Here is a 15,149-nt window from a genome sequence, read left to right on the forward strand (position 1 = left end):
GGCACAATCTTAAAGGGTTATTGTCTGGCAAATGTTCAGGGAAACACATTAGAAATGGCACGAATACCCAGATTTTCCTTTCCTTCTATCTACCCTAGTTTATTATCTAAACTAATGCATAATCCACAGGGCTTTGGGAACTTTGTGTAAATACTTTCATGTACAATTCTCTTTCTAGCTATCCTGAGATTAAGACCACAATTATCCCGGCTTAAACCTAAAATAAAGGAACCTTTGGAAATGCATTATCTGGCCTTACATGTTTAATCACAGTATTCTGTGTGCTCTTTAATACCTAAACTAAAGAACAAAGGTTGTACCCTGTGATGTTTCACACATGAAAGACCTTCTGAGACATGTATCAGACAACTGGGGAGCTAGAAATAATTTCTAATGACAACAGCATAGTGTTTTCTCCATCTAAAACTAGATGCTATATTAAAAATGTCATATTCTAAAGAACTTAAAATTTCAGAATACCCATGGTCACTATTTCCAAAGATCTGTGATACCTAACATAAAATTCTGATATGCATGTTAGATTCTCAAATGTAATCCTCAGAAAATTCCTTCTCCTCATGTCTTCTAATCCTTCCTACTCCCCATGTAATGTTTTTGTTTTTCAGTACATTCTGTGAGCACTAAAGTGAATGTGAGTCTGTAATGGAAGTTAGAGAAAGAATGTGTTTTGGGGAGGTGTCTGGTGGGGAGGGGGCAGCAGATGGGATGAAGGAAGGGATTTCAAGTGTGCAGACTATGGCATGCAGTGATGGAGCAGATGGAATGCATCACCGTCAGCTATGACAGAAATGATTTATGGAATGACCTGGCTGCTCCTGCCTAGTAACAACATAGGATGACAGAGCTGAGTTTCCATGACAACCAAAGCCCACCCACTAACTAGATTAAACATTCTTCCCTGGCTTCTGCTCATGGAGAATTTGGATTTTTTTCCTCCCTAATGCCAACTAGTTTGGCGAGTATGCTGGTCATAATATGGGAAAACAGTGAACTACAAGAAGGGTAACTGAAAGGGAGCTTGAAGGACAACCACTGAGAACATCACAAATTCTTGCTTGCATACCTGCCAAGGTTCCTTTACAGAAGTTTTCCTTGCATAAAATAAACAAAAGAGCTTTGAGAAAAAAGCCCCCAAAATGCAGTTTGTATTTTTTAAAGTTGATTAGAATTGAAAGTTCAACGTTATTTGTCCTCCTACATGTGAAATATCTGTTACTGGATTCTTTCAGAATCAACAGAAAATACGGCAAGCCAATCAAATTCCTGAGAGGCACTCAGATTTAATATTATCATATGATTTCTCTCATCTATGGAACATAAGAACTAGGAGGATCGGTAGGGGAAGAAAGGGATAAAGAAAAGGGGGGTAATCAGAGGGGGGAATGAAACATGAGAGACTATGGACTGTGAGAGGCAAACTGAGGACTTCAGAGGGGAGGGGGTGGGGGAAGGGGATAGCCTGGTGATGGGTAGTAGGGAGGGCACGTATTGCATGGTGCACTGGGTGTTATACGCAACTAATGAAGCATCAAACTTTACATCGGAATCTGGGGATGTACTGTATGGTGATTAACACAATATAATAAAATAAAATTAAAAAAAAAATAATATTATAGAATAATTTTACTTCTAAGCAGGTAGTCTTCATTAGGTGGGAATAAGCCCAGAAAAGGTAGGACCACTTCCTTTAATCCTCATCAACACCCTGTAAAACCACAGTCACTGTAGCATTTCTCTTTCTGGAGAAATAGTAGTGAAGATAGTTGGATCCAGGTTCTTACCTAATATATACGGGCTTTACGCTTCCGAGCTTGGTGATCCCTAGGACAAACTACTTAATCTTTCTGAGCTGAAGTTACTTAACCTTTTAAACTTTAGTTCCTCATCTGTAATGTGAGGATAATAATGCCAACCTCACATGGTTTTCTTGAGGATTAAATGAAACAAAGCACGTAAATGCTTAGTATAATACCCAGTACCTAGTAAACATTCAAATTACAGCTGATATTTTTGTGGGCTTTGTTCTTATCTTCACTATTTTTATCATATAATGTGAGACTGAATTCAACAAACATTTACTGAGCTCTACTTTTTTGTGGGGTGCTCCACTATGTGGTAGATGAGCTTGCCTTGGCTTTATTTCTCAAGAAACTTGTACTGGGACACAGAGAGAGGTTTATGTACAGAAACTATATACAAAGAGGTTTATCTCCTTAAATGTTCAATGGCTGCTTCCTCTACTCACACCCTAAGTGGTCTGCCTTCCCCAGGAATAGCAGTAAATGTGTCTGATAGAGTTAACTGTACTTGATAGAAAATGTACGACAACTCTGTGGGAATTCTGAGACGCATACCATTCAAGGGGGAAAAAAAGAAAAGAAAGGAAAAGCCTAAGGAGAAAATTCAGAAAATACAAAGCAAGAAGTACCTCTTTTAAACAATTAGATTTGGAGTCTTTGTGATTACTGGTAAATGCTCTCCCGAAAGAATTCTGAGAGAAGGGATTTCAGTTTTAATGTTTTAAGGATCAGCTACTAAAACAATCATAGCTTTGTCATTAACATCCTAATGTGATCTAAATTAGCTGCTCAAGAAAATACTATGGGATTCCTTCAAATCAGTTTTACTCATGTTAGCATGAGTTCTTCAATGAAACTGGCTTCTATTTCTTGAATGTATCAGTTACAGATGATTATTTTTTCATTTTAAAAAATATGTAAAATACTTTCTGCCTTAGAAAAATTTCTTATGAAGGCACTTTCTTCTGTGAACCAGAAGAATAACTGAGTTGACTTTCTTGGTTCCATTTGACTTACTTAAATGGGCTAAGTATGTATTTAAAGCTAATAACTAATGTATTTAATAATATTTAATATTTAATAATAACTAATGTATTTAAAAGCTAATAACTAAGTATGTATTTAAAGCTAATAAAAAAATTTAATTAATCTGTAATTTTTGCTTTAGATCTAAAAATCCCCAAATTCCTCTTCTTTCTATCTACGTCTGTTCCATTACATAGAAAACCTATTTAAATTGAAGTTAGAAGGCCAGGTCCTGTGGGAATGGGGTGGAAAGGTGTTCTGAGTTATTTTAAAGGCAGCAAGAATCAATACCCACCGAGAATAGTTCTAACGGAGATATGAAGTTGATTGTTTTTTAACTACACCCTTTAACTATGACATGTACTGTCCACAAAACAGAATCACTGCGTTCAGCAGTGTAAAATTCATTCAGCTATATAGGTAAAATCAATACTCACAGATGCCAAAGCCTTTCCAAGTGCATCACCTGTCTGTGAGCTTCCAGCAGCAGTCCCTCTGGTTCCTGAATATTTCAGGTAGAAAACAAATCAAGAATTTTAGCAGGCAGGCATGCTTTTTTTTTTTTTTTTTTAAGCATTCTGCCTTGATTTCAAGGGTGTTCTCTACCATTATCTCACCCACTGCAGCAATTGTGTATGTGTTACACTTAATAAGCTAAGTTAAAGTTGGGTTTGGTACCAGTCTCTACATTAATGAAAATTAGACAGTTTTTCTTCCTTTCTTTCATTTTAAAAGTCAATACTAAAAAATATATTGAAAGATGTGGGGTTCATTGAAAATCCCCAAAGTAGGTTTTAGGGAGTTTTGCCAACCCAAAAAAGCTCACCTAGAATGCTATCTGATCCATTGATGGGAGGAGTGTGTGAGGCAGCAACATAAGGCGAACTGCTGGTACTGCCACGATGGAAGCTAGACATTGGTGGGAGACTCGTGTTTATGTCTGTTGGTGAAACTGAGTGTGGAGGATAGCTCTAGAGAAAGGGGGAAAGAGACATGAGCTATTAAATACATTTTCTGAATAATATGCACATATAACTGGACAACTACTGTAATAGGTCAAAAAGAACATTGCAAGTTAGCAGCTGAAGGGCATTACTACTGTCATTTACTTTTTAAAAAGGCATGCTAAATGCAGTGAGCCTAGAAGTATTTCAAATGTCAGAAGTTTTGGCAGAATCAAACCTCATACTTGTAATCCAAAGAGAAACACAAGTGAGGACAAAGTGTTGCCGCACCCTAGTCATGTGTTACAGCCTACCAAGCGGTCATGTGAATGAAGGCTGCCGTAACTACTGGATTGAGACATGTGGGAAGCGGAGGTCCCCAGAATTCCACCAAAACCAGGCTGGCTCATCCCATTTGATGAACTCCAAAGGTCAGAAGAATTGTGGGTCCCATCTAAGACAAAAAGAGAAATATAAAATTTTCCTTAGCTAAAATTTTTTATTTTGATGATGCTATAAGAATTCAAAAGGATACCCTCCAGATACTTTCCCCCTCCCCTTTCCAACCCAGTCTTCTATCTAATTTTCTTCCCTCAATTACTATTTAAAAAGAGGAAATAAAGCTTTATAGTTAGAGGGGAAAAAAGTAATCCAAACTATAGTAGGTAGGTTGTTATAAAATTGAACAACCAATTTTGGAAAATTGGAAAATTTAAATTCATATCAAAGAGGGTAATAAAAATCTCAAATTTGGGGGTAGGTTGGATTTAATTTTGGTTAAATGGTATAACCATAAATATACAAAAAATTCTTTATAACAAGCAATGTACATAATATCAAACATTCTGAAACTGTGGAATAAAGAAGTTTCTCTAATAGTAAACAAAAGTAATTGATAACGACTATATTATAGTCAGCCTTCAAATGAAATGTGTTAGCAATGACCTTACTCACCAGTGTAAAGTCAAGGAAGCGTTTATGTAGTGATTTATTGCTCCCACAGTATATGCTTCCCACAGTCCAAAACCATAGGAGACCAAATAAAAATGATTTGCTAGACATGAATTAAAGGAAATGCAACACTTTTTCTCTCTTAACAAGTCTTATTCTGTTCTTTGATATTCACTATTTATATTGATCATTCTAGGGGTGACAGGAGTCTGTAATTTAAATAGGAAACTAGGTTAATATCTTTCATTTGTTTAAATTCTAAAATGAGAAAGAGCAGCTCTACTCATTTTTCTCAATTGAAGTCCTTTATAAGTTTGATCAATACTAGATGGGATACTCCAATGGTTTGCTGGATAGTCCAACTATATTGCAATCAGCAATAAATAGTATTAGAAATTTTAAACCTAAATTTAATTTATTTTGGCCAAAAATACGTAGATAAATAACTTCTGAATTCCTGTGTAGGTACTCTTTTTCCTCACAATATTAGCTAATATACAATAGATAACTGCTGTAGGACTGATAACTAGTTGGCAGTACTTACCTTGCATAAAGAAAGTGCTAGCAAACATACTGGTTGGTGGCTTGGGAGATGGATAACTAGGAGATTCACGGTTGAAATCATCTGAATTTGGGGATGGTGCATATACCTTAAAATTAAACAGGAAATTTAATTAAAATGTAAATGACTATCATATATATCACTTATGTAAAATGAGTGTTACATTTCATAAAGGGCCTAAAAAGGCCTAGCTAACATGTATAAAGGGCTGCCACGAATTCAAAGAAACTGACTAAATCCACATATATGATAATCTAACTTGGTTACTAGCTACATATATGTTTTTAGCTGATTACTAGAGAAAAATACTACTCCAAATATCCCCATAATGCATCTTTGTGTGACAATTACACCAGGTGGTTGGATAAAGTCATAAATGTTGACTTTGCTTACAAAACACAAATCCATATAGGCTCATGATTCAAAATGTGGTGGTGGAAACAAGTGTCTTTTGAACACAGCATGAAATAAATTTGGGGTTCATAAAATTCATTTTTTTCACTGTTACAAGATTTATCAAAATCAAAATGAGTTAAAGGTTACTATACTTTGTTATTATTAAAGGATAACCATAAAAGGCACATTGCAAGTTTTCAGAAACTTGCTTAACTTAGTAGGGTTTGCAAAATTAAAACCAAATTCTGCTAAAGGTTTTTAATTTCAAGTAAACTTTTAAGTCTGGCACAGCTTTAAGAAAAATCTTATTTAGGGGTGCCTGGGTGGCTCAGTCAGTTGAGGGTCTGACTCCTGGTTTCACTCAGGTCATGATCTCAGGATCATGGGATCAAGCCCAGAGCGAGGCTCTGCACTCAGCGCAGAGTTTGCTTGAGATTCAACTCTTTCCTTCTCCCTCTGTCCCTCCCCTACTCATGCAAACACGTGTTCTCTCTCTCTCTAAAATAAAATAAATAAAATCTTAAAAAAAAAAAAAGAAAAAATCTCAATTTGTCAGAACAGTATTAATTTCCTTTGGTAAACCTTTGCTTCAGATAAGCAAACTATGAACATTTTGAATTGGCAAATGGCCAACATTGCCATTTCTCTGCAAAACTAAATGGGCAGCTAAATAACCCTAATAATCAAAACATGATAAAACCATTCTCATGATGATTACTAAAATCAAGAAGGAAAACAAATAAACAACAGTTAAGGTGATGTAGCTCTGTAAAAGCAAAGTAAACCAAGAGTCAGGAAGAATGGAAAGGTGTCCTATTGTGGACAGTGTAGGAAATATATTTCTTTTGTTTTGTTAGATAAGGGTACATTCATTAAATGTCACTACAAAATAAAAGTCTCAAGTGTTCACTTAAATGGAAGAAAGTAGCTACCTTATTAAAATTATGGGAGCATGTGTAAAAAATCATACACATATTTTTGGCATAAGCATAGAAAATTTCTGGAATTACACATAAGAAACTTAGTGGTTATACCTCTGGACTTAGAATTGGGAAGGAAGACATTTACTTTCTATCCTTCCACGTAGTCTGGTATTTTATCCTGAGCATGTCTATGCACTAATAGAAAAGCTGAGGAAGCACACACTGAGATTAAAATGCGAGCCAATATTTTATTTACATAAACTATCATTTATATTCATTTATTCTTCCTCTGAGGCATTAACTAACTATAAAGACTCTTGACAAATTACCTCAGCTTCCAAGACTCAATTTCCTCTTTGGTAAGATGGTGCTAACAGTACTTGCATCAGGGGGTTGATGGGAAAGTCAGATGAGATAATACATACACAATGCTTAGCACAGTAAGCACTAAGTATTAGCTAACAGTATCTCAATCATCTTCCTGTCATTCTTGTAGGAGCCGTTATTCTACAAAATATTGCCCTTGTTCAGTTCTTGCATGCTATTTTTTACAGTTTTTGTCTACATAATCCTACCTATAAATACAATTCATGCTAAATAAAAGATTAAAAAGTCTATTTTTACTCTTCTTGCTAGTCGGTTTCATACTAGCACAGGTGTCTCTTTTCAATGGACTGGCATTTAGGTTAGTTTCCTCCCACATCCCAGAGGGAAAAATCACACACCTGTGGTACCTGAGAAGTTTGAGACAAGATGGATTCCTAAGAATTACCTAGAAAGACCCTAGATAAAGGAATATGGCAGATAAAATGTGTTTTCTTTCCATTATGCATATTAAATATATTTTTCTAGTTTAGCACTATTACATAAGATAGTGTCAGAGTGAAATAATTGGGTATATACAAATGTATCTGGGATGCATTATATAGGCTGATGGGCAGTAAAAGTATTCAGGAAAGGAATTTTGCACTTTTTTCTTTTAATCGATTTTCAGTATCTAAACTTAGCCACAGCTAGATGTCCTCTGTCCCCTTTATACAAAGATTTTTTCCAAGCTAGGCTGAAACTACAATGAAGAATAAAGTAAATCCAAAGACCCAGCAAGAAAAATACAAATGAGATAAAATTTAGAAGACAAAATTAGAACACATGCTTCTTGTCACAAGCGCTTATTTACTATATACACCATCACTGATCTCAAAGTATGAAATACAAAATTCTCTAATTCTGGGGCGCCTGGGTGGCACAGCGGTTGGGCGTCTGCCTTCGGCTCGGGGCGTGATCCCGGCGTTATGGGTTCGAGCCCCACATCAGGCTCTGCTGCTATGAGCCTGCTTCTTCCTCTCCCACTCCCCCTGCTTGTGTTCCCTCTCTCGCTGGCTGTCTCTATCTCTGTCAAATAAATAAATAAATAAATAAATAAAATCTTTAAAAAAAAAAAAATTCTCTAATTCTATCCAGGTTACAGATTGAAACAGTATGTAAGCCTCCAACTTTTGGAAAAAACTCCAGTTCTGATGTGTCATCTCACACACACAAAAATCTACATAATTTGTCAATTTAAACGTATAATTTGTCAATTTATATTTATTTATCCTTATTCCCATTCAATTCACTGTATTCCATACATGATATACTTACACTTGAAAAAATTCTAAATGTTTGCAATTATAAAAGCAAATAAAGGATAAACCTGACTGTACTGATTTACAAATCACAGTTAAATAAAGGAGAATATGCCGATCAGATAATGGTTAATGATCGCTGTCATGGAAAACAAGAAAACCAAGATAAACCACACAAAGCAAAAGAGGCTGGCCTATTCGTATATAAAAATTTTAAGCTGTATGGAAAAAACAGGCTCATTTTAGACGTAAAGTTGCTTTTAAAGTTAGCCTTTATAAACAAACTTTGAAAAAGAATAAATGGACTTCTAAAAGATAGATCTTACAAATGAAAATAGTGAAAACCTTAAGCTATTAAAAGTTTATCATTTATTTACTAACATAAGCTCAGAGTTTTTAATCTTAATAAAAATGTTTTGAAAAACGTGGTTCTCAAAGAGGCCCATCTAACGGCATTTCTAACACCGGCCAAATAACTTTACTTTTGGTATCTTAACCATAGCTTGCAAAAACATAGATGCAATGTTATGAAGCAGCAGTTGTGCCAGTCTCAATTTTTCAGATCAAAGAGTTCTTGTGGCGAAGCGCAACTGATGTGGTCTCAAAGACTTTATTAACTCCAGATGTAGGGAAATAGTCAGCCAATTTCACAAAAAGAGCAAGTCTCTTTTAGTTACAATCAGTACTGGCCACAAATTAAAACCAGACTGCTTATGTCATCTGATCACCTGCACATAGATGCCAGTTTTTTTCCCTAGCTAATGATCTAATCATACGTTTACATCTGAAGTATGATTTTGTATCACAACAAACAATCTTAAAATTAAGAGAAAGGAATATATACGCTTTAAGATGATTAAAATCTACCAGGAATCAAATTATTTGAAAGAGAAATAGAGGGGCGCCTCGCTGGCTCAGTTAGAAGAACATGTGACTCTTGGTCTTGGGGTTGTGAGTTCGAGCCCCATGTTGGGTCTACAGATTACTTAAAAAAAATAAAATCTTAGGAAAAGGTACAACTAAGTAATTTAAGATATTGCATTAAAATGTGGTAGATATTTAGAACTTTTCTTTAGAATTCTAACTTCCATTTCAGAATGTCAGGCTCACAATTGTTATCATGGGACTTTCTTCTTTCCGAAGCACTTACATTCTATCCTCTAGGAAAGGTGATGAGAGAAATTTTGAGTGTCTGATGAACAGAACTAAAACATTTATTCCAACTTGAATGAATATTAACTGAAAATCTAAGATACCACTCTGTTAAGTCTAGCTGAATAGAACAAATCCACATCAAAATCTTTGACGTCTTCATCTCATCCTACCCAAACTTACTTTTTAAGTGTGACAGAGCACTTCAGGGATGAATATTTATAATTACTCTTTACAGCGCTTACACAATTATCCTTGGGATGTTTTAGCTCATTCAACCAACTGGAGTCAAGTTAACAAAAACATTCCTTTTTATTTGCTTGGATGATTCAGTTTAGTCATATGGATAACTCCAAATTCAGGGCAGATCATTCCCTCTGTTTAGCTCGAAAGGCTGGAGCTGTGCACCGTGTTCTTGATTTCAATGCATCTTTCCTGTGATTAATACTGGAAACATCCCTGTCAGGCAGGGAGCCATAATGATTTTCTGGTAGTTAATTGAGAAAAGATGCAAAGAAGTAGTAGCTTTTGCTAAAAAGACAGGTTTTCCTTTTTCCTTTTGTTTTTGTTTTTTTAAATCTTGTCACATCCAGTGATGGGTTAAAAGACGATGTCACTCCCCATGCCTTTAAAAATAGATCCATTCCCTGTGTAGTGGCTGATATTTTTAAATGTCCCAAATGATGAGGAGATGGGTTGGGAATTTTCCTTAGTATGTGAGAAGAGCTATAAATCTTAATTAAGATACCCTTCCACAGAAAATGAGAGAAATGCTTTAGATGAGCACTATCCATTCGAGGTTTCTGTGACGCTGAGTATGTGCCACATCTGTGCTGTACAACATAGTCGCCACTGGTTACATGTGACTACTGAACACTGAAATATGAATGTACGCTGAGGAACTGAATTGTTAACTTTAATGAAGAGTCATATGTGACTAGTGGTTACTATATTGAACAACACAGGTTTAGCTCATTTTTCCTTACTCAGTTTCGAATTGCATAAATCATTTTCAAAGAAATATTCTTGGAGTCTCGTAAGGTCCAAGGCTTATGAAAACCAAAATCAGTCGAAACTATCAAACAATTTAGGAACATCTTCACCTGACTTGGAAAAAAGAAAGATGGAGGAGCTTATCCATTTTTCTGAACATGCTCTAACATAGTAATTACTATCAAGATTTCATCATGTTTAGGCTTCTATTAGCTCTATTGTCAAGATGATTTGAATAGCAGTTTTCTTTAAATTCCAATAAGTATCATTAAACACTTTAATACATGCTAATATGGACCTCCAATATGTGAAAAGTTTAAAATAATAAGAAAAATCATTTAGCACAGTCTTTATCAACTTACCAAAATAACAAAACAAAACATTTGGCTAATTTACCATCATAATTTCAAAATAAAAGTGTAATAATATAGTCAGAAGCATCCACTTAATTTACCTAATTTTTATATAACTATATTTCGTATTAAACAATAAAAATTTCACAAGATACACCTGAGTACCTAAAAGCCTGGGAAAAAGAGTCTAGGTCACTGGAAAAAAAGAAAATCACAACCTAAGTCAAATCCTATCTTTAAGAACTGTAATTAAACCTCTGGGCCAACAATTTTTAAGATATGCATGTTTAAGGGTCAACATTTAAAAATTAAGAAAAACTAGGTAATTACTATTTTATTTTTTAGTTATTGCTGATTAACCTATCTAAGTTCCTCACACAATAATACAAACAACAGTTTGTATTTCTAAATTTTGGGGCCCCTGAATTTAGTAAAAAGAGGCTGTTAAAAAAAAAGGAAAAAATTGGCTTTAAGAATTATACTGATTCAGGGGCGCCTGGGTGGCACAGTTGTTAAGTGTCTGCCTTCGGCTCAGGGCGTGATCCCGGCATTCTGGGATCGAGCCCCACATCAGGCTTCTCCTCTGGGAGCCTGCTTCCTCCTCTCCCACTCCCCCTGCCTGTGTTCCCTCTCTCGCTGGCTGTCTCTCTCTCTGTCAAATAAATAAATAAATCTTTAAAAAAAAAAAGAATTATACTGATTCAGATAAGGGTGCTAGGTAGGTGTTAGATTGAAGTTCAAGAAATTTCCTAAAAAGAATTTCCTATTGATTTTTCTGATTATCTTTGGTCTATTATTCTCTGCAAATACTGATCTAATGTATAAACTCAAATACAAAGCATCTTTAACCTAAATGACAAAATTTTTAAGTTTCTGAAATTTAGTTCTTACAATTTCTTTGTTCCTTCTCTAATCAAAATTAAATAAAAGAACTATAACCCCAAAGAAAGACATTAAAAATTTTAAATAAATCTACGAAACCACTGTTTAAGAATTTTCTAGTATCTAAGAATACTTAAAGACTTGATAAGTATTTCAATGCTTTCAGTATTTTATTATTACATAAAAATAGAACTTTTGCCATTTTGCCAGAAAGTCCAATCTACTACTGGAGTTTTTGTGGTAATTCCAAACCTAAGAATGAAAATAGTTTCAGTACCAAATACTATAAGAACCAAAACCAAAGGCATCATAACACAAAATGTCTGAAGTACAAGGACTAACTCAAGGACATACAAGCCATCTCTGTCGAGGATTCTTTTTACCTAATTAGTCTGCTAAAAACACAACTGGAATTTCTGTAAAAGGGATAAAATACATGTTTCTATTTTCAACAGTTTCATAAATAAAAGTATCAATGTCTTTTCCCAAGAACTCCCAGAGACATGTTTAGGGGATAAAAATACATGTTTTTATTTTCAACAGTTTCATAAATAAAAGGATCAATGCCTTTTCCCAAAAATTCCCAGAGACATGTTCAGGGGTGAAATGAAATAAAATTTCCTCTCTAAAAAAATTCCAATTTTCAGTAAAAAGGAGCTTAAAATCAATTATTAGTTTTGCTGTCTAACAAGCACGGTTGGATGCTACTGGTTTTCAATTGTGAGAAACATGTCTTAGGAAGTCAAGCACATTTTTATTAATCTTAAGATCACTGGGCATGTTTCACCAGCTCTTTATTGTAACTGCTATCATTGTCATAATGACTACAGTTTTTCCTGAGAGATAAACTACGGAATTTTTAAGGGACTGGGCTTGAAACTTGTATGCTAGAACAAATCAATGAATGGCACTCCTTAGCTCCCCACATTTTAAAGAAATTTAGATCCAACAATACAGAACCTGATCTCTTTCTTCAATACATTCATGAACTAATGGAAAGGGATATAAATTTCTTTCTAAAACATTAATAAAGCTGACCAGTGATGACATACTCTCCTGGCAACGGCTGTAGTTTTTAAACTCACTGGTATTTGAGCCCACAAATTAAGGGGAAAAAAAAAATCCTTGGATTTATATCTAGAATATAAGTCTCAGTTTCGGTAAAGGGGAGAAAAAACAAAGCAGATTTAAGTTAAAGTCCTTGTCATTCTTTGTCTTTAGCATTGCATCTTCACAGAATTCTTAAATTAATTCATGTTTTCCTCATCATACAAATGTTAGGTTTAACTCTACTGGGCCCACAGACAAGTTGGAAATTTGAATTAATTCACTTGTACTTTCCTCTCTTGCGTTAATTAGCAATAAATCCCCAATGGAACCAAAATTTAGCTCTATATACTTTCACGTTGGATTCTGTGCTTTTATATTAACAGATAATGTTTATTTGCAACATAAGGTTTAGAAGTATTCACAATGAAATTTTAGCTACTTCCTACTCTAATTCTTATGAAAATACAAACTACGTGGGCAGGCAGGTGCCAAAACCATGGCTAAACCAATTTTCAGTACTGTGAGTTCTATTAGAAGAGGAGACCATGCTAGTCTGATTTCCTGAGTTTTTAAACAAATCTAGTTTAAAGCTCTTCATCTTAAACAGAAACTAATAAAAATCTGCTTGACTGACCAAATCAATTTGCATTCATAAAACTGTTAGTCTCATCATATATGCAAAATACATTAGGTATTTATAAGAATGGCATCATGTTTTCCGCAATTACATTTTCTTTCCAGTGTAGCATATTTTGATACAAATTGTAGTAAGGATAAATGAAGTCTGGCCCTTTGCTATGGAGGCTAGTTAGCTTGCCCTTGGGAAAACCTGCTTTTGGGAGAGAGATCTGGGTTCAATTCTGACCTCAGCATTTACTAACTGGGTGGGGCTTGAGCAAGTTACTTAACTTTCTTGAACCTCGTTTTCCTTACTTATAAAAGAATGACAATAACGACTAAATGACAGAGTGGTTGTGAGAGTTAAATGGGGTCAACATAAAGCCCTCAGTATAGCTCCTGACACAGAGTAACCCTTATAATCATGTTAGTTTCTGTCTCTTCTCTCCCAGATTCCATCCAGAGAAGCTCAATATTAAAAATGTATTTCTAAGCCTGAGTTTCAAAACTTGGATTTCTGTGTTGTCTCTGATAAGATTAAAATAATCCCCTCATACAATTAAAAGAGCATCATGTCTGTACTTGCTGCAATTTTTATACCTGGAACACTCTGTAGCATCTTCAGTTCAAGGCCTAGAAAATGGAGGCTGATCAGATCAGAGGAAGGCCGAAACTCCAGAATCCTCAAGGTGAAGAAAACGAATCCTCTCCTCCCAAAACTTTACTTCCTTTACCTCTAAGACTTTCTACCTTTCTGCATAAAGGACACAATTTAGTCATATCAATGAGAACACTGAATGCAGGCCAAGTTCTTTATACATAAGGAAGCTCAGAAACCCATTATTCCTTGCTATTTTTTAAATCTCAAAAAATTGATATTCAAAATGGTTTTCAGTTTCCTATTTATGATAAACACATATTAATATTTTACAGTATGTTACAGAATACAACTACACAAAGGCTACATATGATACAGATCATTCACCCCCTCTCTTTTTGAATAGTGGGAAAAATAGGGTTAACATCTTGGCTTTTCTTTTCTGCATATAGATGTCCAAGCCTGCTTATATTTCCAATAATATAATATGATAATAAAATCTTAAGTAATAAAATATGGAAAGCCTTTTCTCTTATTAATCTGTTTTTTGCTAGAGACTATTCAGTCTTATTGTTAAAGTACCTCGACCATCCTTAAATACACAAAACCAACTTGAAAATTTAAAAATAAAAACCAGAAAAAAAAAAAAAAAGCATTTTAAGACCAGTACCACTTAGGAATTCTTCCTCCCTAATACCCACAATGGGATCTTAAAAATGAAATCAATGGGAACTTGTTAGCATTTCAAACTATTAATCTGCCCTATCATCTAAAATAAAATGTAAGATAGGATTAAAGAGTGAGCTTAAATTAAACCTGTTCAGTATGAGGATTATATAAAAATTCCATAGCTGAAGTAAGGAAGTATATTTCACTTAGATCCTGGAAATTTAAAGTTAAAGTGCCAGTTTTTACCATGATGCATTGATGGGTAGATGTTCCCCAATATATATAGTAAAATGAGGCGTTCACATAGTCTTTGGATAATGTAATTACATACTCCATCATTTTTTATTGAAGAGTTATAAAATAGCAAAAAAAAAAAACACTAGAGGTGGTAAAAATAAAATACATATAAGAAAATACACTAAGACTAGGGCCTTATGATACAGAGGACTAAGCAATATATCAGCTCTTTATGCATTTTTCAAGAACATAAAAGTCACCTTTGACCTATATCAGGCACAGGCTATCAATTTTCAGGCTACACTTCTCTATCATACCAGCTATGTCATCTACCATAAGTCTGGAAATAC

At 34.6% G+C, this 15,149-nt stretch overlaps 1 protein-coding gene across 9 annotated transcripts in view; it reads right to left on the reverse strand.

Moving 5' to 3' along the window:
- Positions 1–15,149, reverse strand: part of TCF12 (transcription factor 12) — a 353,080-nt gene that overhangs the window by 40,707 nt on the left and 297,224 nt on the right. For all 9 annotated transcript variants that reach the window (XM_034660929.1, XM_034660930.1, XM_019801206.2 and 6 more), the window contains 4 exons: positions 5,286–5,391; positions 4,105–4,244; positions 3,673–3,817; positions 3,284–3,348 (listed from right to left, as the gene is read on the reverse strand). In XM_034660929.1, the coding sequence (XP_034516820.1) occupies positions 3,284–3,348; positions 3,673–3,817; positions 4,105–4,244; positions 5,286–5,391 (456 nt within the window). The remainder of the gene's footprint in view (positions 1–3,283; positions 3,349–3,672; positions 3,818–4,104; positions 4,245–5,285; positions 5,392–15,149) is intronic.

Source organism: Ailuropoda melanoleuca, chromosome 5 (assembly GCF_002007445.2).
Source record: "Ailuropoda melanoleuca isolate Jingjing chromosome 5, ASM200744v2, whole genome shotgun sequence".
Classification (NCBI taxonomy): domain Eukaryota; kingdom Metazoa; phylum Chordata; class Mammalia; order Carnivora; family Ursidae; genus Ailuropoda; species Ailuropoda melanoleuca.